The sequence below is a fragment of the Anthonomus grandis genome, chromosome 9, assembly GCF_022605725.1.
Source record: "Anthonomus grandis grandis chromosome 9, icAntGran1.3, whole genome shotgun sequence".
Lineage (NCBI taxonomy): Eukaryota > Metazoa > Arthropoda > Insecta > Coleoptera > Curculionidae > Anthonomus > Anthonomus grandis.
In genome coordinates this window covers 3,005,132-3,028,290 of record NC_065554.1, presented here as the reverse complement: position 1 = coordinate 3,028,290, position 23,159 = coordinate 3,005,132, and the positions used below count along the sequence as shown (strand labels likewise).

The following is a 23,159-nucleotide window of genomic DNA, read 5'->3' as shown; positions in this document are numbered from 1 at the left end:
CCGGGTTGCTGCAATAAAGATGGCAGTCGTTTTCGTTTTTCCAATAAAAACCATAAATATTGGATTGATGAGTGGCTGAAAAAAGTTAACAATCCGAAGCTTATGACAATGCCTTTTGATACTTTATACCAAAATTGTGTTGTGTATGAGAGAAATTTTCAACAAAGGCAATATGGCTCAAGGCGGGGGCTTAAGCCAGATGCAGTGCCAGTTCTATTTCTTACTAATGAATCAGGTAAAAAAAAATGATTATTGCGTACCATTATTTTATTTCTAACATAATAAATTGTAGAAGAGCCAGAGCCACATCACCAAGAATGTAATTAACCAACAATACAACCACTTTTGCAGTTGTCTGTACAAGATTTTACTGAAGGGTTGCAAGTACCTGAAGTGGATTGCTTACCTGGTTCTTCAAAAGCAGATAGTTCATGCACGACCATCAGTCAGAATAAATTTCAATCACATGGAAGCTAGAAACCAATTTTTAAATATTCTAATATGCTGGGTTTGGGATCCAGTAAATTGGATCAGAACACTTGTGAAAAAATTGAAAATGGTTGTGCAAAAATCCAGCTCTTAATTTGTTTCAAAACACTTGCTGGAGGGGGGGGGGGAGGCACGGGTTTATACCCATGCTTTGAGAAAACCGTTTTGAGAATGGTAATTTCCAGTTGCCCAGCTAAACTATATAGCTGGTGGCTGGTGGCTTACTAAGGCTAACTAAGCACCAAACATATGTTAAGCAACCTCAAATTACCATTCTATGAACGGTTTCATGTGTACTTCATATGAATATTTTTAAATTCGTTGGATATAATTATAAATGGCCAAGTAAGCACTTTTAAAAATAAAATGTACAAATATTTAAAATTCATTTGTAAGAATATTTTGTAAATTGTTTATTAATAGTAGTTTTGTTAATAAACTAAGTATGTAACTAACTATAAGTATTTCTTAGTAAGGTATATATTAAGTAAATCTTGTTTTGGTAATAAACTTTTAAATGTTTGTTTTCAATGTTTTTGTGTGTTTTTTTTTATACCTACTACTGTTTCTGTATGATAATTTTTAATTTAGAGTTACTAATATGTATGATTTGCAATTTTTTTGTTTTAATCTTTGTCGTAACAGAAAAATTGCAAATAAATTTACATATTTGATAACTTTAAAGTAAAAATTATCAGAAAATAACACCACTTTTAAATTTCCGCGCCCGCCATAAAGCAACGTAGTGGTACGGTCAGTCAAAAGGTGGCGCTGTAATAAGTCCAATTCTTGAACGAGTTTCTTCTAGGGGGGGATATTTTGTGATTAAAATTAGTTCTAAGACTCAGATTAAAACTTATGATGAAATAATCTGGTAGGGTAGGGGTTACAGTGATGACATCTCTCAGAATTACACAAAAAATTTAAATCGTGAATTGTTCGTTATCAACTCTACACCAAATATGAATAAAAAAATACGTAAGAATACGTAAAAAACTACAAAATAAGAATGACCAAAGAAAATGCAAAATAATGTTCAAAACTCAAACTAACGCAAATATCTTCAGCGCACCGCACAGTCCTGTAGAATCAAAATTCAAAAAACGATCGATAGTCCTTGTTTTGGGATGGCCATGACCAGCCAATAAAATATCAGAGTATCATTCAGGCGCATAGTGCAGTTTTCCAATAAAGCATAAACTTATACCAAATTTACACTATGATTGATATTGCTTTCTCTCTTTCTTTGCATCAAAAGTTGCACACATAGTAGTCAGTATTGAGGTTTATAAGTTTATGCTAATGACCATGGCCGCATTTGTATGGTCTTCGCCTTTTTTTATGATAATATCCCACGTATTTTTGATTTCTGCATTTTTTGTTTTTGAGGTGTTTGCTTTCGTAAAATCATACACTATCTATTAAAGCTTTGTGAAGAAAAATGAATAAAATAAACAATGGATAATAAGAACATATTTTACATATTTATGACAATGTGTTTTTATAACATATTATAAGAACACATTATCATAAATATGTAAAATCTATACCTCATGCGTATCTTAAAAAATGATATATAAAGTGAATTTTAAAGTTACATACCCATTAATCTTAGAGTTGCCCTGCATTTTTTTTTTAATTTTTAGCAAAAAAATTTCCACTCATAAAATATTTATTTTTTTAAATTTTATATTTAGCAATATTTTTTATTTGTTAAATTTGACAAAATTGTAACCTTATCATTTGGTTTTGAGGAAAAATATACATTGTTGTTTTTTTCCATTTTTTAATCCTCTTTTTCAGTCCATAAAAACTAGAATCAAAACTACCCCTTGACGTTGCCACAAAAATGGAATAAAAATATTTAGGCCATATTTTTGCGAGTAAGCGACTTACTCGGTTGTCTTAAGCGTTACGTCATAATATTTTTTCGCTCGAATGACGTCATGTCAAATAGCTATCAGAGTCTACATAGTTGCTACGTTTTCGTTGGTATTGAATTTATAGAAAATTACTTACTTATTAGAAAAGTCTCGAAATATTTTGTGTTGATAAATTTTTGGCGTGTTTGTTTATTTTATTAGTATCGAGACATTTCCTGAGATTGTTGTAGTGTTTTAATAATTTAATGGTTTTAATTATTTAATGCAACGCAAACTTTTAATAATTTAATGGTTTTTATGTTTTTTTCGTATTTCTCCTTTAGATAATCACAAAAGTAAATAGGGCAATTTAATCAAGAAAAAGGGCTATTTTCAATGAGCGTTTAAAAAAAGTGGCTTTCCATTTGAAAAAAAAAGTTGGGGTTAATTTGGACCCCCCCCTGTAGGTGAAAAAATACAAAAACTATCTTGAAATGTGAAAAAAAGTAAACAAAAATCGACGGGTCTCAAAAATTTTGATTAGTTTTAACTGAATTTGTTCCAGCTAAAGTCACCACACTGTATGATGTTACACGTTCCGGTTATAACGCGCGTTTTCAAGCATTTTCACATAAATTATTATCTTCAATATCTTGTTTTAACACAATTAACAATGTGGCAAATGATTTTTTATACAATGGGTAATAATTGAAAAACTTATCATTGTACCGCCGAATATTTCTATAAAATTTGTCAATTTTTTTTTTCTACACGACTTTCAAAATATGGATGCCTCCAATATTTACGTTGTACTGACTCTCGCAAAAGACGTTCTGCTTTAAGACCACAATTAATTCTCAGCAATGAAGACAGTATCTCTCTATAAGGGTATCAAAGCAATTAAATGTTGGACATTTTCTTAGTGCATAGCCGTTTACAACGCAGTGTGTATCGCGTACCATCGTGCCGAAAAAAAACTGGAACATTAAAATTTAGGTAGGGAATTGTCTCCTAGTCTATTACATAGTAAATCGCATTCCTTGGGTATGGCATTCATATTTACGCATTATGAATTTTTGGAGTCTTACATATTTAAATAATAATATTGATACAAAACATTTTTATTTTTCGATATTTATTTTTATTTGGAACACCTTTTATAAATAAATCAAAACTAAATAATATCTTTTTTGATAATATGGAATAAAAAATGATTAATACTTAGTAAGCGCACCGTCGTTATCAATTACAGCTTGCAAACGTCGTGGCATACTTAAAATTAAGTTTCTGGTATATTCCTTCGGTTATTTGGTCCCATGCGTCATCTATCTTTAGGCGTAATTCATTCTGATTTCTAGGCCTAAAGTTATCTTTATACATATATTTTGCCATTTTACCGCAAACGTTTTCAATTGGGTTGATATCAGGGCTTTTCGAGCGCCACGGTAAAACTTGAATTCGTCTTTCGTCTAGATAGTTTTGAACTATACGGGCTGTATGTATAGGAGCATTATCATGTTGGAACATAAAATCTTGCTTATAGACTACACCAACCGATGGCATCATAACATTGCTCAGGATATTGCAATATACTAAGGCATTAAGCCTTCCCTGCACTATTTGACAAAGGCCTGGTCCTCTAAAACTAATCCAAGCCCAAACGTTTATACTAAAACATCCACTTTGTCTTATGTGTATATATTTCATCATATCTGGTATTAGAAGGCCTGTAAACGCGGATTTTGCCATTATTGCACGATTGAAAGGTTTTTTTTGATCCAAAAATATTACCGTTTCCCATATGTTGTTTTGGTGTGCATATTCATGGGCAAATTCTTATCTTCTCTGTTTGTTTGCTTCAGTCAAAAATATTTTATTTGTTGCACAGCAACTTTTAATTTCCGAATTTCTTATCCTACTACGAGCTGTATTAGCAGAACCAGGAAAATGCGTGTCTACTTTCGCCTTTATTGCTGTTTCAAACAGATTGTTTCTTAGAAAGCCAACTAACTCTCTATCTTGAATGTCGTTTGAAATTTTTGGTCGACCAGATTTCTTACAATAGCTCCATATTCTACAATTTTTGCCTTAGCTAAGGAAACGGTATTTTTACTAATGCCTAATTCTTCTGCGATTCTTCTTATAGGAACTCCATCCATCAGACGAGTGTATATTATCGCTTTTTGTTGAGGAGATAATGCAGGCCTTTTGAAAGAACGATTTTGCTGACGCGGCGGTCACAAAATTAAATTAACTTTGACAACATCAAAATATAATATTCTAATAGACCAAGAGATTTAGGAGATTTTGCTGTCCCAGTTTTTTTTCGGCACGATAGCATATCTCGTGCGGTAGAAACGCACCCGTTTCTGCGGGACCGTTGAAACCGGATCGTGTATACCCCCCGCACGACTATATCACGACTGACTAAATTTGCAATTCGCGGCATAATAGGATTACCATATATTAGGTAAAGGGGGATACAAATATTTTTCAGCTCAACGCCGCTTGCTTTGACGACAGTATACAAAACACTTCCACAGAAAAAACTCCTTACCAAATAAATACTAATAACTAAATGAAAATAATGTACCAAACTAAATAAGAAAGTAATATAAAAAAGAAAATACAGCTAGATGAGAGCTAGGCAATCAGAGCCGGCTTCTCTGATTATATTCTCCTAGACTTATTTATAATAAGTCTAAATTAAAAAAAATAAATTATTATAAATAAGTCTAGGAGAACCACAAAGAAGGGGGTCTTTAACCTGCAACGTGGATGATTGTAGTCATCCTGTCAAGTAACCAACATCTTATTTTGTTTATCCTTATTTATATTGATTAGTAATAAAATCCGTGTGTTGTGTTGAACGGTTTTTACGTTTTACGTCAGAAGTGGGATAAATCAAGTAACCTTATAAAAATTAAAAGGTTGATAAGTGGTTGTTTCGATTTCGTGAAAAAAAATGTCCCGAAACGTCTGACGGTGCTACGTAAATTCCTCGAGTTCCCCTAGTGTGCACGAATGTTCCAAAAGTGGTGAGAGAGAAATGACTGGTGATCGTCAGTTATCTCGCTATCGTTCTATGGATCAAGAAGGAAGTTACACTCCGCCTAGAATGTCCAGTGAGCAGAATGGTAGTGAGTTCTTTTATGCGTTAAATCAATCAATCACTCAAGGTTTAATCAAATTGTCAACAATAATTGTAATAATCTTTCTGGGGAAATTAATAACAATATTATTGAAGAGTTTAATACTGTTTATAAGACATCAAGGAATGGATAAATGCCGTAGATAAATTTTCACAAATTAACAATTGGTCAGATCAGGTAACATAGCGCTGAGTAAATTACGTGGAACGGCAGAAATTTGGTATCGAGGACTGCACACACGATTATTTACTTGGTCTGAGTGGAAAGTTGAAAATTTTATTTCTAAGAGATATGCAGGCTGATATGAAAAAAAAATTGAGTTGTATCGCTAAGCCTAACCAAAGCCTATATGGATACACTTTTGAGAATCTCTCATTAATAAACCATATGAAAATTCTTATCAGACATGGATAGAATTAATTTCATAATGGGCGATGTTAAAAACAATCAAATTCGATTCGCGGTAGAAACTGCCGAAATTAAAAACTTAACAAAACTAGCTGGCTATTTAAAAATATGTGAGGATAAAAAGTTGAAGAACCATGTCCTAAGACAAAACAAAAAAAATGCTTGTAGGGACATGGTAACGTAGCATAGTGTATGGCAATCAAGGTGTAACAAAACTCAAAGCCCTTCAATGAATTCATTTATATACATTTATTTATATGCAATCATTTATAAAGAAAATTTACAACTAAAGTGTTTTTTAGATTTCGGTAGTAAATGTTCCTTATTTAATAAATATATTATTTTAGATTTAAAATTAAAAAAATTTTAACAAAAGGAAAATATCTTTATTAAAACTGTGGCAGACAATAGCCTAGAAATATTCGAGTACAGAAACGCTAATGTAAGTATTGACTCTATAAAAAAACAGATCCAAATGTACATAATTCGATTGACATGGGAACATGTTAGGAAGAAATGCGAATTGATTTAAATAGTAATATTTCAGTCACTCAAAGACGGCGATGATTTCCCGAAAAAGAAAGACAAATTATTCGAGATATAGTGGGCGAACTCTTAAGACACGACATAATTAGGGAATCGGACTCCCTCTATGCTAGCCAAGTTTTGCTAGTTTTCAAGAAAACTGGTGAACCTAGGTTATGTATGGATTATAGGGCATTTAATAAAATTACCATCTCAAATAGATCAAATCGATCGATTATCCGGCTATATATATTTTTGTACCCTGGATTTAGCATCTGGGTATTACCAAATTAAAAGGGCAGAAGACTCTATAGCTAAAACCGCGTTTATCACACAAGGTGGTTTTTATGAATTTTTAAAAGATCCTTTTGGTTTAAGAAATGCGTTTTCAGTGATTCAGAAAATAATTAATATAATTTTAGGTAATTTAAGGTTTACTAAAATGTTAGTTTACTTAAATGATATATTAGTGCCTGGGAGGACAATTGCGGAATCTTCAGATAGTTTAGGTGAAGTTTTGAAACTTTTTCAAAGCTATGGGTAACCTTTAAACTTAGTAATGTGAGTTTTTGCATACAAAAATAGAATTTCTAGGATATGAAATATCAAATTCAACTATTATGCCAACTAACCAGAAACTATCTGCTGTCGAAAAGTTTCCGAATGCAGCAAATATTCATAACGTACAGCAATATTTTGGTTTAACTAGTAATTTTCGAAAATGTATTCCAACATATACAAAGCCTCCAAGTGAACTTTTACATAAAAATGCGCCATGGTTTTAGGGACCATACCAACACGAGGCCTTTGATAAATTAAATTTAGCGCTAAACCAAAAACCAGTCTTACAAATTTTTAATAGTAACTTAAAGTATGGGCTTTATACATGCTATTCGTATAGATGGAATACTTGTGCAAATAAATAATAACAAAGAGCATCATCCCGTGGCGTACTTTAGTAAACAGGCAACATCTGAACAGCTTAAATATCATTTTTTTGAGTTAGAAACGCTGGGAGTCGTTATGTTGGTTCAAAAGTATTGTCACTATTTGTTTGGTAGAGAATTTACTATTTTAAGTAATTGAGGCGTTGCACATCAAAACTCGTCTTATCCCTTTAAGTGAGTTTTAAGAAAATTAAGAAAAACCATTAAAGATCTTACGATTGGCCAAATCCTTACTTTTTTTATATACATTTATAAGACATTAGGTAACTTTTAAGTTGTGATACTTTTAAATATATTTTACCCAGTTATTAAATATTTAATTTTTACTTTGGATAAGGAGAGTTTTGAAACATCTAAGTGGAAAAGGCGAGCTTAAAGAAAGCTATAAGAAGGAGTAAAAAAACATTTTGTTTTAATGTTTATTATGTTTTTTTTTTTGTAAAATAAGCAAAGCTTAATAAATATTTACTCTAATAACAACGCTAAACTCTAGGTTACTTATTTTCATTGTAATTTTCTTCACATAAGTCTTCGGGTTCTTCAGCTATACCATTTGGTGCTACTTCCTCGCCAGCAGCCCCAGAGATAATTAACAGATTTTTGTAAAAGTATAGGTCCTCCCTACTAATCCTTCCTCATCAAAATGTTTTGTTAAAAGCTTCTCTACATCAAGTAACTTTTCAGGTTTTACAGCTACTCCTTTTTGGCTAACTGTGGGGCAAAAATTTTAAAAGTTTTTCCCTCTCTTTAAACTCCAGTAACTTAGTGTCCAGTGTTTTAAAGCTCCAGTATCTGAATTATAATATATTTCGCCTCTTGCTAAAACATTGTTCACCGAATTTTTGGTTATTATTAACCTTTTTACCTCAGAAAACTTAAAGTGCCAAGATCCAACATTTTAAAAATATTTTGCTACCTTCGATTTAAAATCCAATACTGTGCACTGTGATCCTAAATTTTTAACTGCGCCATGTTCTTTAAACATTTTTACGTACCTTTTTGGATCTACAATAGTCACTTCTTTCTTGAGAATTTTTTTAGATTCTCCCAAGCACTCCCAATCGGAAAAAAAAGGAAGAACTAACTCAACTTGTTGCTGTACGTTTTTAGGTGCAATATTTTTTAGAAAATGACAACACATTGCAATCATTGTGGTGTTCCTGTTTTAGCCTCCACAACCATCAGCATAAAAGCTTATGGTAGAATAACCTGTTAGATCGATGTTGCTTAGACAGTGAAAAACCACCAAAGAAATTTCATTAGATCCCTTGCTGAACTTGTTTTCTATCCAAGTGCAAATAAAAACATTGTCTTTAGTTAGCTTTAATTTTGAGGAGCCTTTTACCACGGTAAAATTGTACGTATATAATTGGCGACTGTAGTATGCCGACTGACCCGGTATTTTTGGGTTTGCAAAGTTCTTTTGACAGTCAAAAGATAAAATAAAAAGTTCTGGTTTCTTTTCTTTGAGTTTGGCAAAAAATGCATTGGATCTCATTTTGTGAACTCGTTTTTCAACAATCAGTTTAACTTTGTTTTCTTCAATTTTTTCAATTTTGTTTCAATCAGTTGCCGGAGTGCCAAAATCTATGTTAAAACAACGAAGAAAATGTCTCTAAAAAAAGATTTGTTTACTTTTAGCGGCTCACCTACAGATCCGTTATATATTTTAAAAATTTTGGCAATATTTAAATCGCTCGGTAAATATTGTGTTTGAATGTTTTTGCTTCGGCAATAATGACTTTCAACTCCCTTTAATGTCTGGATAAATTCTTTGACGCCACTCCTGCGACCCTCATATTTAGCTGTCCCCTCCCCTTTTCTCTTTTGGCATTTGTCCAGTTAAAGCATGCTCTCGAGCAATTTTATTTAATCTTTTGATACATCTAAGATAGCCATAACAGATTTCTTACAAACTTGTAACTGAAAATCCCGTGTATCGTATATTTTGACAAAGTATTATGTAGATACACCTTTTCTGCTACTACACTCAAAGAAAAATCAAAAAAAAAAAATAATGATTCAACTAAAATTCAATATGTTTTTGCTTCATTAGTGTTTGTATTTAAATTAATAACAGGTCTAATGATTTTGACACATTTTTAAAGTAAGCATGCTCATAGTCATTCTAATTCGTTAATCCTATTAAAACGTCGCACTGTGGTATTTGAAGTAAATAAATATCATTAAGCAATTGAAATAAGCTATCTATTTCAATGAACATGAAACACTGTTATTTTTATAATAATTCTGTATAGATTTAAATGCCGATAATAACATTTTAAAAGTAAATTTGATTTGAAATAAAAATGCTATCCCTTTTATTTAAAGAGAAAATGATTTTACTTCCTTGGCTTTCCTTTTGTTTTTAAATTACGTTCTTTTTGTTTTAAAATACGTTCCTTTTATTTCAAAACTTACAGCAATATTATAAGTTGTTTGTAAGTTTAAATCAAATTGTTTTCTTTATGAATTAAAATGAACTGTTTATTAATATATTAGTATTTTACTTTGTTTAAAGTTTGAGCCGACTTTACTTCAAGCGCATTAGTACTAACATTTTAAATAAAATCAACATTAAATTTATAACAAAAATATATATTTTAATAATTTTGCATAAACAAAAATAAGATAAACCTATAATAACATCAGTCTAAAAAATAACAAGATTGAACTCTAAACTAAAAAACAAAAACAATGAGGCGTATCGATCAGTCTTTCACTGGAATACACAAATCTAGTAAGTTGAAAAGTAAATAACAAATAAGTATTCTTTTTTGTCGACAAATGTTTAGTGTACTACAACACAATTTTTTAAAAATATAAAAATAAATCAGAGATTTATTAAAAAATATGTCAAATATTAAATAATAAAGCCGATTTAACATCAGTCTAAACACATCCATGAAAACTCAACTGAATTCTAGTAACTAACAAACAAAGACAAATAAACTAAATAATTTACTTGAAAGTAAAACATCACTAACAAGAAACTGTACAGGAATGGAATGAGGCGTATCTTATAGTCTTTTACTGGTAAACTTCGATACACAAATCCAGTAAAAGTTTAAAAACAAACTAACAACTAAATATTCTTCTCTATCGACACGACGTTAAGTGTACCTTACAATATCATGGTATTATTGACAGATAAAAATATTTTTTTATATTAACATAAGTATACAGACAGATAAATTAAGCTTCTGTACGTTGCTCTGCAATCTAAAATAATGAATAAATTGTTAAAATAGCATTGTTGTAAAAACAACATTGTTAAAATAGGTCTCAATAATATTTTCTTCATAATTACCTTTTAGTATTGGTAAAAGTTGCAATAGATTCCAGCTTTCTAGCAATGTTTGTAGCCGATCAAGGTCAACATTTGTTTCCTCTAATTTCTCAGCTGAACCCGCCTCTAGCAAAACTTGACGTGTTAAACCTAGGCTCGAATTATTTAGTTCATCAAGTGTTAAATTTAAGATAACAACGCCGCCTTTGGTGTTAACGCCGAGAATGCCGGGTTCAGTGTTATCGCCATTTGCCAGGATAATGCTTGGTGGCTCTGCCATATTATCGCTAAGGGTATATTTAACCGCCTTGCAAATTTCTCAATTCTCACGTGTTAACAATATAAAAGGATATTGTAAATACCTGCAAACTGTATGCACAACTTTTATTCACACTACACGCTCACGCGGACACCGGACACCATTGTCGAAATGCACATAGACGCCAACAGCGGCTTTCTTATATGCATGCTGACAGTCAGCATTGACCAGGATGGCGACTGCATCGAGTTTCTATTGGACAGTATTAGGTCACGCGGGTAAAATTCGCCGCAGTATTTTTAAAATGTTAGCGAATCTTATAGAAACAATATCTTCTCGCTCTTAAAATAAAAATGTTCACATAAAATTAAAAGGATGTCTTATTGAGATAAGCAGACGGGGAAAACATCTTCATATAATAAAGCAATGCTGTTTGATTCGAATGTGGTTCTTTTAAATCATACATCCGCTAATAATTAATTTAAAGGGAAATACTAGTAAACTTTTCAGAAAAGCAAATTAAAATAAAAATGTGTATATTTGATTGTATCGCCGCCCTGTTAATGTCAGAAGACAAGTAAAACAATTTAGCAATGCTGCTTTATTTTAAATGTGGTTCTTTTAAATTATATGTGATAATATTTAATTTAAAAAGAAGTAATATTAGATATCAAAGATAAGAAAATTCCCTTAATTTTAAATAATTACATTTTTATTATGTATTCAAATCAACATCATATCATTAGCGAACGTTTATGAAATAAATACTTTTAATTAATTAAATTAAGCAGATCCACTTAATTATTTTAACGTGATTTGTTGTGCAATTTATAACGCATAAATTTTTTGAGTGTATTTTCCTTAACACTTCTTTCTCATTTAGGCTTATTATCTGACATAAATTGAAGTAAAAATGCATCTTGTAATATTTTTGTTTCACACACGCACGAATATCCTTCATAGTTAATTTTTGGCACCGATATGTTTTGCCGTTATGTCCACGTACTGGAAACTTAGGAAGTCTTTTAGCAGAATATCTAAAAATAAAATACTTATATGTTCACTGCTAAAATTCATCTTAAGAAACTATAACATACCTTTCCTTTTTTTTAAGATCTCTTTTCCATTTCTTGGACTCGTTGGGGTTTTTTCTAGCTTTTTTCGCTTTTGCAATCACAACACCAACATCCATTTGCGCACTTAGTCCAAAACAATTAAAATTTGAAACCAATATTTTGAAAAAAACTTTAAGAAAGTGTTTATTACGGAACAAAAATCGTTGTTTCAATTTCAAGTTACCGCAATTAAAAATGCGAATGTGAACACATTAAATAGCGCGTAAGCGGTTATAGTCAGGTAAGATCAAATCAAGCATTCCTATTGGGTAATTGGATAAGGTGCAATTTAAAATGATGATGTAGCTGGATAAGGCAAGTTGAATAAAAAGCGTCTATTTGTAAACAATGGCGAGTTTTGATTCGTTTTGTAATATAGGTCAGATATATATACCGGGTGGTGCGTCGCCGAGGGGAACATAGGAAAACCCATGTAAATTTTAAGGGGGCTTCCCTGTACATTTTATAGAAAAAATGTAAGATAACTTTTTGAAGAAATTAAATGTAATTGCAAAATTAGCAAATTTTCGGTTCAGGTAAAGCCAAACGAGCACCAGTAAAATGAATATTGTCACTGACTTGAGGAAAAGTGTCAATAAATATGAATTATTCAATCGACGAAAAAATTATTATAAAGATTAAAAAATTATGTTCATACTTTTTTTTCATACAAAATTTTGTGAGATTGATAAAACGAAAAAAAAACATCTTTTGTATCCGGCTGTACGTCAGTTTTGACAAAGTCTTATAACAAATTGTTTGCTGGTGGCTGGTGTCTGGTTTTACCTGAACCGAAAATTTGGTAATTTTGCAATTACATTTAATTGAATAATTCAAGATTCGCCTATTAAAATTTTTTGAAACTTTGCACGAGGGTTTGTCGGATTGGTCTCTTCAAAAAGTTATCTTACATGTTTTCTGTAAAATGTACAGGGAAGCCAATAATTCACCCCCTTAAAATTTACATGGGATTTCCTATGTTCCGCTCGGCGACGCACCACCCGGTATACAGATCGTGTTATCGTGCGCTACGTATTACCCAAAATAATGGCAACACTGCTTAGTTGCGACTTGCAGACGGCGGAATTTTTCGTTTTTATTTTTTGAACCGGGAGTCTGCAGACCTCACTTTGCTGTGTTACTGTACGTTGCATTAATAATTTTTAAGCGTTATTTTCATGTTTTTTTCACTATGGCTGTTTATACCCCTTATGAAAGAGTTCAACTAATTAAATGGTTTTATGGAGGCAATTCGGCAGTACAATGTAGAGATTTGTTTTCAGTGACATTTGATAATAGACCGATTCCTTGTGCAAAAACGGTTTTAAATGTGGTTACAAATTTTGAGACATCTTTTTGTCTTCAAGATTGTAAAAAATTCCAACAAAACGTCAAGAACCACCTGTTGAAGTGGTTCGGGATATAGAACGGCGGGAAGAAATGGTTTGCAGTACCATAGAACTTGATTCGACATGGTCCACTAGAAGTGTTGGAGAGGAACTGGGAATGAGCAATAAAACTGTTGCTCGTATCTGGAAAAAATATGGGTACAAATGTTTCAAGTATTCAAAAACTCAGGAAATATTTCCTGAAGACCAGTGGCGAAGAATGGAATTTTGTGAAACCATGATGAAAAAGGCAAATGAAAACGAATATTTTTAAAAAAATATTTTGTTTTCTGATGAATCTTCTTTTCCATTACATGACAAACATAATCCTTCCATTGTACGTTATTGGTCTCAGGAAAACGAGCACAGAAGTTTTCAGTTTCGTACCCAGTATCCTCAGAAATTGAATGTTTGGGCAGGTATTTTGGGCGACAATATTATAGGGCCATTTTTTATTGATGGCACTTTAAACGCCCAAAAGTACCTTGAGTTGCTGCAAAACCAAGTTCTTCCTGCCATTCAAATCCTACCTGATGTAGACCTGGGATCGGTTTATTTTCAGCAAGATGGCTGTCCTGTTCATAACGCGGCTAGGGTAAAAGAATTTTTAAAGAATACTTTTCCTAACCGCCTTATTAGTGGGATTGGCGATATTAAATGGTCTCCTAGATCTCCAGATTTGTCTCCAAATGACTTTTATCTGTGGGGTTACCTTAAGCAGACCATTTACAAGCATAAATTTAGTAGGCCAACAAATTTAGAGGAATTGCGAAATAAAATTGTCGAAATGTGCCAATTCCATTTTACCTGAAACTCTTTTGGAGGTGCGAAATAGCTTTTACGATAGGTTAAGTTTTTGTTTAGCGAAAGAAGGCGGTTTATTTGAGCCTTTTATTTAAAAAATGATATGTTGTTAAGTTTGTTTATTAGAGTTTTATTTCTGATTTTTTATTATATTTTTATCAGAGTTGATATTTTATTTTTTATTAGAATAACGGTTTAATTTTAATTATTATTTTAAAATTACAATTCTATGCGGGTTTTACACATTGTCATGTCTAAAACCCGCATAAGAATAAATATTTTAAAAATGCCTGGATTTTCGCGTAATATTTTGGGACATTTTGTTGCCAAACGACGCAGCTCCCACGAAAGTCAGATGTTTACTAATCCCGTCCTCGGGCCGGCCGGGGCGGTGCTCTGTCGCGGGCACTCGTACACACACGACGTTGCAAAATTTCGCCTCTATGCGGTTTCCTATAAGTAACGAACGAAAACACGATCTGTATAGCGATTTTTACGAAAAATGGATAAGACGAGTTTTGATATGGAACGTCTCAAATTGTTCGGTTGTTGTTAGTAGTTTAAAAATGGGTCGAATTAAATCGAATAGCTCGTTAGGTCATGGCAGTAAGTGAATACAATTATGAAACGAAACATCGCACCAATGAACAATAATGGCATGCCGATGCTTTAAGTAGAAATCCCATCCCCGAAAGTAGTTGTTCGTTGAATGACTGTAACAAAGTATACATATAGATTTCAACTTTGTTAGATTAAAAAAATATGGTTTTTCTATTGTTAATTTAAGAGTTGATTTAACTAGTTTATAAAAGTTTGGACCCTGATCAGATGTTACGGCTAAAACATTTAATCCTACTTTTTTAAGCTTTCGTATTGCCTCAAAGATTATTTCTTTTAAATCATCAACGTTTGTTGAGTTTTTAGTAAAGAAATATGAAATAGGTTGTTTCCAACTATATGAGATACCTCTTGCCATAATTACCAGAGCACTTGTAGCAATGTCGGTGGATCTTTTATTATGAAGTTCCTCAAAACCTACGATGTAGTCCCGGGAAATATTATAAAATAAATTAGATTTTATTGACATTTCATCAATACATATTATGCAATCTTTGGACTTGTTTGAGATTAATGGAACCCTTAATTCTAGAATTTTAAAAATAAAATCGTTAAATCCAGCATAAATCTTCCATTGCTGTGTGATTCTTTGTAATGTGCTTTTTGAAGGTAATTTAATAATATTGCTCAGTTTATTATACGCTTTACGCCCTAGTAAATATATAACTAATGCAAATTGTTTAAATTCGTCTGAATACCTGGTTCCTTTTCCTGCTTTGTTCAAGAGCATTAATTGGTTTTTTATCAGCATTACCGAATCAGAAGAGTAGTTATCTTCCAAGAATTTAAGGACTTCTGATAAAGATGTCTCAGTGCGTTTTTTGCAAGACTTTCGGTCACTTTGTAATTCTAGTACTCTCCTCTTCAAGCCTTGTTTTCTCGGAGTATTTTCAGATAAGTGAGAAGGAGTCTGACATGATACATCTGCAAAAAAAGTTAGGTATGTTAAAAACTAAATTAAATTATAGTATAAATAAAATTAATAAGTATTCTTTTGTTTATAAAAAAATTAGGTGAAAAATATAAATAATACTTTTTAAATGCTTTATATTTATATGTATGCTTTCTTATAAAATGCCATCCTTTTTAAAAAAAGAATAATCTTTACCGTCTATAAATACATGCCAAAGTTCACTTTGCGTAGATACATTATGCGTTTTTGCAGCTGATGGAATTTGAGAATCCGATATATCCATATCACTGCTTGACGTATTGGAAATGGATGGGACTAAAAAATTATCGTAATTATAAATTTTGCTGTCACACTAACATAGAAGTGAGTGAAATGCACAAAATATCTATTTAGATATTGTAGATCTAAGAAATATTATTTATACAACGGCCATAATAGAATATAAAAGGAATCACTCACCATTAAACATTTCTGGATCAGTTTGAGTTTCTTGAGACACAAGAATCTTTCTGCCTTCAATCGCATCTTTTGTAACATTGGCATCTAAAACGTAAATAATAATATAAATAATATTGGCTTAATTTTTGTGTAAATGTATCTTACCTTCAGGCTCTGGTGGTATTCTTGATGGAATAGCAGTATTTTTTTAACCGCCTTCCAGTGTAATAAATTAAAGAGTTTGAAGAAAAATGTAGGCTACAAATTTTGAGCTTATGAGCTTCTTTGCGTGTAAGTTTTGCATATTTATGCTCCCCAACAAATCCCAAATTGTCCTTCCATTGCTTACACCTTAAAATAATTTTAATTATATTTAAGAACTAATTTATTAAAATTATCCATGCTTTATTGTCAAAAAATTTATAAAAATTGTAGACAAAGCACAAAACATACAAAAAAAGACAAAAAATATAATACAAAAACATACATAAAAAAACAGAAATATATACAAACATTAGAAAAAATAAATATAGGGACAAAACATACAAAAACATGAAATATCTTAACAATTGAAGGCCTTGGCGTGAAAACGATGTATGCCACATGCAGTAGGTTTTAAGAAATCGCCTCTGGAAAAATCATTTTTAATCCACAAAATCAAAATTAAATTCTTTTTATTTGAATTCGGTTGTAAAAGATAAAACACCTTACCTAGTCTTATACCAATAAAAAGGTTTTAAAAAAAATCACCAGATTTACTTTTTTGGAATTTTATTTGCAAAAAAATGTGGCTTGTATCCTTTTACATGAAAAAACAAAGGTAAACTGAAAAAAACATAAAAGTTAAATAATGAAAAATAAATTAATTGTCATCACTTAATGAGTAGTCTTCATCCAAATGCTCTATATCCATCGGTAATGCCCCTTCTTGACTAACCAGTTTTTTTGCGCCAATATCCAAAAAAAATGATGGCTTACTTCAGGTATATACGGTAGCAAAAGTGATAAATTATCAAGTTTTTTGGGGTCTATTTTTATTGGCTCCATATATTTTTGTTTTAAACATTCTATTAAACATTACCTTCTAATACCTTTTTTTCCAATATTTACATTTTTAAAATTTTCATTTAAGTATTGTTTTATCTTTAAAAGGTTGGGATTTACGCTGTCAAACTTAAAGATACAAATTTTGCTAAAGGCAACTTTTTCTTTTTCATCGGTAAGCTTTTTTTAGTAATATTTTCTTCTAAAGATTTGAATGAAAAGAAGTCTTCTCTCTTCATTACAGTAACTTTAAACGGATTGGTTCTCTTACAATTACTTACTGCTTCATACCAATCTGCTGGTTCTTATACTGCCTTTATCTTCTTTTTATATTTCTCTATCATAGCAAAGTCCCTATCGGACGGAAGATGAGTATGCCCCATTACTAAGAATCTATGCTCTATAGATTCAAATACACCTTCTGTAACCAACTGCTTTCACAAGCTGATTAAGACCCAGTTCTTATTTTGACCTCCGCAATTATCTGTATACAGGGTGTTTGGCGGAGGATTAGCCAAACTTGGTGGGCATATAGATAGGCTCAGATAGAAGATATTTTCTTAATAAACTTGTGTTCTAAAAGTCTCGGGTTTTTTTATATCATTGATTTTGTGTTATTTTCAGGATTTTCAAAAAATTATGCCTTTTGACATCTTTAAACTTTTTCAACATATTTTTCACATTTTTTTTTACATTTGTATTTAGTCTGTAATCTATCCTGAAACTAAAAAAATCGATATCAAGTACAAATAATACCGAAATAATTCGTTTTGAGCTCAAAAATTTAATACAAGTAGCAAAAAAAGTTATGAAAGGTAACTTTAACTTGACGCAAAATCTATAAAATCTATCAAGATGTTCAGGTAGTTTTAAAAACATCCCCAGTTAATACTCTTTTCAATGATATACGATGTGTAACACAAAGCCGACTAACTTGCCACAATTCATGACTTTAAAGGACAATAAATTTAAAAAAAAATATTTTTTTAATTTTATGTATTTATTTCAAAATTACATTTTATTAAAACTGCCCTCCCCTGGCTCTATCTAATACATGCCCTACGTCGCCGTCGCATTTCCACTGTCGTAAGACAAAGCTGCATCTCTTTTCTGATAGTTTGAAAAGCGGCATCGATTCTTTGAATGGTCGAATGAGGAGATCGTGGAACATGCTATGGAATTGTTGTTGTGATAACAACAATATGTGCTACATATTGTTGTTGTCATTTGACATTTGTCATTTGTCGTGGTGTAACTTTTTAGCTTTCTTACGTACCCAAGTCGTTAATTTAGTATTGTATTGTTTCTGTAGTTGTTATTGTTATTGTTAATACTGTTGTTATTGTTGCTGTTAATTGAGTTTTTGCTTTCCTTATTTTCGTACCATTATCGCCACAATGGCTGCATACACTACCGAAGAATACGCCGATATTGTATTTGCTTATGGAAGAGCCAATGGTAATACGCGAGAAGCACAAAGAATTTATGAGGAGCAATACCCCAATAGGCGTGTGCCCCACCACAACACTTTTGCTAACACTTTTCGTCGGTTAAGGGAAACAGGCAATCTAAATTTTCAAAAACCGAGGATCAATCGGAGGCAGTATGATGTTGCTGTAGATGAAAACGTAATTCGCGATGAGGATCCCACTACTAGTACAAGGAAAGTAGCTACAGATCTGAACATTTCTACATGGAAAGCATGGTCAGTTGTCAAGGCAGAAGGAAGGCATCCTTTCCATTACACCCCAGTGCAAGGTAATTTCATACTACATCAACAACTTAATTCCGCAATTTTTACTGGCATCGTGATACTCTCTTTTAGGTCTTCTACAAGCCGACTATGAGCGACGAGTAAAATTTTGCCGCTTTTTGCTTCTCGCAGACGTTGAGAATGGACACTTTTTAAGAAGCATCTTATGGACAGATGAATCAACATTTACACGTGCGGGGATATTTAACCAACATAATTTACATTATTGGGAAAACAAAAACGTAAATCCGCATTTGACCAGAGCCAAGTCTTTCCAAACAAGATTCAGTGTTAATGTTTGGACAGATGTGATTGGGAGACACCTCATCGGTCCACACTACTTGCCGAGAAACCTCAACAGAGACAATAACTTACATTTTTTACAAAATGATCTCCCACAATTATTGGCTGATATACCGATATTTAATGAAGACGGGCCAATCGTCTTCCAGAATGACGGGTGTCCTGCACACTATCGGGTCGCCGTTAGAGAATTTCTGGACAATACTTTTTCCAATTCGTGGATCAGAAGAGCAGGTCCCATCGCATGGGCTCCACGGTCCCCTGATTTAACCCCTCTCGATTTTTACGTATGGGGACGTTCGAAAGAACTCGTGTACGAGGTGGAAATTGACAATCTAGACCACTTAATTCAAAGAATCGATGCCGCTTTTCTAACCGTCAGAGAAGAGATGCGACTTCGCCTTACGACAGTAGAAATGCGACGGCGATGTAGGGCATGTATAAGAGCCAGGGGAGCGCAGTTTCAACAAAATTAGTAATTTTAAAATAAATACATAAAATTTAAAAAATATTTTTTTTTTACTTTATTTTCCTTTAAAGTCATGAATTGAGGCAAGTTAGTTGGCTTTGTATTACACATCGTATATCATTGAAAAGAGTATTAACTGGAGATGTTTTTAAAACTACCTGAACATCTTGATAGATTTTAGTTTTTTTTGCGTCAAGTTAAAGTTACCTTTCATAACTTTTTTTGCTACTTGTATTAACTTTTTGAGGTCAAAACGAATTATTTCGGTATTATTTGTACTTGATATTGATTTTTTTAGATTCAGGATACATTACAGACAGATGTCTAAATACAAATGTAAAAAAAAAACGTGAAAAATATGCTGAAAAAATTTAAAGATGTCAAAAGGCATAATTTTTGAAAATCCTGAAAATAACACAAAATCAATGATAGAAAAAACTCGTGACTTTTAGAACACAAGTTTATTAAGAAAATATCTTCTATCTGAGCCTATCTATATGCCCACCAAGTTTGGCTAACCTTCCGCCAAACACCCTGTATACAATAAGATTTTTGGGGAGGTGTTCTTGTTCTTTCAAATGTTTAAAGAGAATACTAGAAATCTCATCGCTACCTCTTTTACCAGTATTCTCAGACCACATGTACATATAGCCCTTATCATTCACACAGTCATGGACTCCAAGATTATATACCCATGCCTTCCTTAAGTAAAAAGCAGGACCAGTTGTTAAAGAGGGTATAGGAAGTGCTTGCTGAAGGTCAAATGATAATACGTATGTATCCTTTAAAGCAGCCATTTTTATTTCATCCTTTAAAGTATTTTGCATTGCTTCAGCGCGCCTTAAATGCAACTCCTTGTCTGTCTTTAACTTCTTTAGAGATTCTTCATCTTCTTTAGAATTCTCAATGTTTACATCTAGTTCATCGCATATCTTGCAGGTATCGCTTCTTAGTAGCTTAAATCCTATATTAAACTTAGAACAAAATATCCTTCTGTATTTATCCTGACTTATAGGTATTATATTTTTTTCAACACACCAAGGCTTATAATAATCATAAAATAATATAATAATATAAAGAAGATATATTGAGGTCATGTTCAATGTAAGTTTTATGAGGATTTTTTTCCTGCTGTAATGGCTTGTGTATTTTGGAATAATATTAATATGGTCTCGAGCTGACTGGCAGGCCTCCTCCGGTATTTTATTATAACGCACTAGAAACTTCCTCGTTGATCTGGTTTAGGTGTGGTTAGGCCTTCAAGCATTTGTTTGTGCAGAAGCTGTAATCGCTTCTGAGACGTCAGACCATGAATGGAAATACATTCTCTTTTACATATTTTTACATCAAAGCCATTGACCTCACAAAATAGTGAAAACTAAACTTCCAAGAAGAGACAGCTCTCTTTGTTTTCTTGGGGTATGAACGTTTTTTTGGCAACTGCTTTATGTTATGAAATAAATACGCGTTTTGCTTGTCATAATCGCCAATATTCCAAAAATCGTCAAAAATTTTGTTTTCTGTACCTTGAAGCAACATCCTACAGTTTTTGTTGCAACCACATGGTGGACCTAAGACTCTGGCTTCAATATTTTTGCCTTTTTTATTTATATAGGGCGAACCAAGATTTCGACGTATTTTTCTTAATTCAGATCTTTCGACGTTTTTTTTCGCTATCTAGTTTTGTTCCTTTTTTCAGGGGTAGGAGGCTCAGCACGGCGTTTTTTCTGGATTCCTATAAACAAAAAATCCACTATATATGGTTATTTTAGTATTCTGACAAACATATTGGGATGATGATACGATATATGATAACAAATAAAGTAAATGTTATGTCAAAAAAAATAATATTATATCTGTGAAAAATATCATACTCCCGTAAGGGAATTGCCATAAACATTATTACAGATATTTTCAGAAAATACACAAAAATAATGGCAAAAATACATAGCTACAATTTTCAGAAAAAAAGGTATATGCCACAAAATAAGCCAAATAAGTTTCAAAATAACATAACTAAATTTTTCAGTAAAAGGGTTTAAGCCACATAACCTCAAATACATACCTGTTGCTCTTTACAAGATGATGCACTGGATTCATTTTCACTTTCTACGTAGTCTCTGTCTTTTACACTATCGTCAGAATTCCATCCACCGCTATTTTTTTCACTAGAATTACTTGAAAACTCTTTAAACTCTCGAGAACATCCGGCACGTGGGCTACTCATGATGGCGGCTTGTAACCTTAAACCGAAAATTTTCATCACACAGCAGATTTTGTGAAAACGATACTTTAGCACAGTAGCGCCATCTATTGACCGATCATAAAAATATGCTGTATGTGGCTAGTACCTTTATTTCCGAGTAATTTCAAATAAAAATTTCGGGTATAAGGATTTTGTGGCTTGCATCCTTTTCACGCCAAGGGCTTCAATTGAAAAATTGTTAGTGGTCAGGATTACATTAAAATTAAAATAAATAATATACACCCAAATGTGTACACTGTGTCCCAAATTTGTTGTAATTGCATGGCATCTCGGTTACTATTAAAGATAGAACCTTGCGGTTTTCACGAACCTGTGTCACTTTTGACATAAACATGGTGTTTTTTTAATGGAACACCCTGTATTTTTTTATCTCAATAAATTTGTCTATTTTTTCTCTTTAAAATGATATACAACAGTAGGTATTTAAAACATTAACAATAGTCAAAAATTAAGAAAAACATAATATTTAAGACAAAAAATCGTGGAAGGCCATGAAAATCAAAACTTAAGTCGAAACATTTTTGGTTCTCATACAGTTTGTTTGTGTTATTTATTAATGTTAGTTCATTTTTTATTATTATTTAAAAACTGTCGTAATTTAAAAATCATAATTTCGATTTTGAGTTGATATTACCTAAGTAATCAGCCATCCCAGTTTGGACTTTGAGACGTGGAGCAGTTCCGGACTTAGGATTATGACTAACAGAAGGAAATCTATTAGTTGCGGCAAGTGTAATCGTAACTTAACTAAGTTGCAATATAAGATCCAATGTGCTGGAACGTGTTCCAGATGGTTCCACAAAGACTGGTCTGGACTTAGTGCAGCTGAGTTCTCCGCCTATGAACTACGTCAGACAACTCAAAAATGGGCATGTGTTGATTGCTTAGCTGCTGATCTTTCGTCGAATATAAGAAGAAACAGCACTGTGACAAACAGAAGAAGCACGCTATATGAAATCCCGGAGGTAAATACTAATGCACTCGGCTTTGAAGACCTGTTTGACCTACAAAATCCATCTAACCTTGACATCATGAGGGCGGTAAAGGGAATGTTTGAAGAGCTGAAAAACTCAGTTTCTTTTAATAGTTCTCTGATGGAAAAGCTTCAGAAAACAGT

At 32.3% G+C, this 23,159-nt stretch overlaps 1 protein-coding gene across 1 annotated transcript; it reads left to right on the top strand.

Annotated features, from left to right (window-relative positions):
• The first annotated feature begins 18,465 nt into the window (after positions 1-18,465).
• Positions 18,466-19,819, top strand: LOC126740624 (uncharacterized). The gene is made up of 2 exons (XM_050446730.1): positions 18,466-19,009; positions 19,077-19,819. Exons 1-2 carry the CDS (start codon positions 18,649-18,651, stop codon positions 19,781-19,783), a joined length of 1,068 nt encoding a protein of 355 aa, XP_050302687.1. The 5' UTR covers positions 18,466-18,648; the 3' UTR covers positions 19,784-19,819.
• Positions 19,820-23,159: the final 3,340 nt, after the last annotated feature.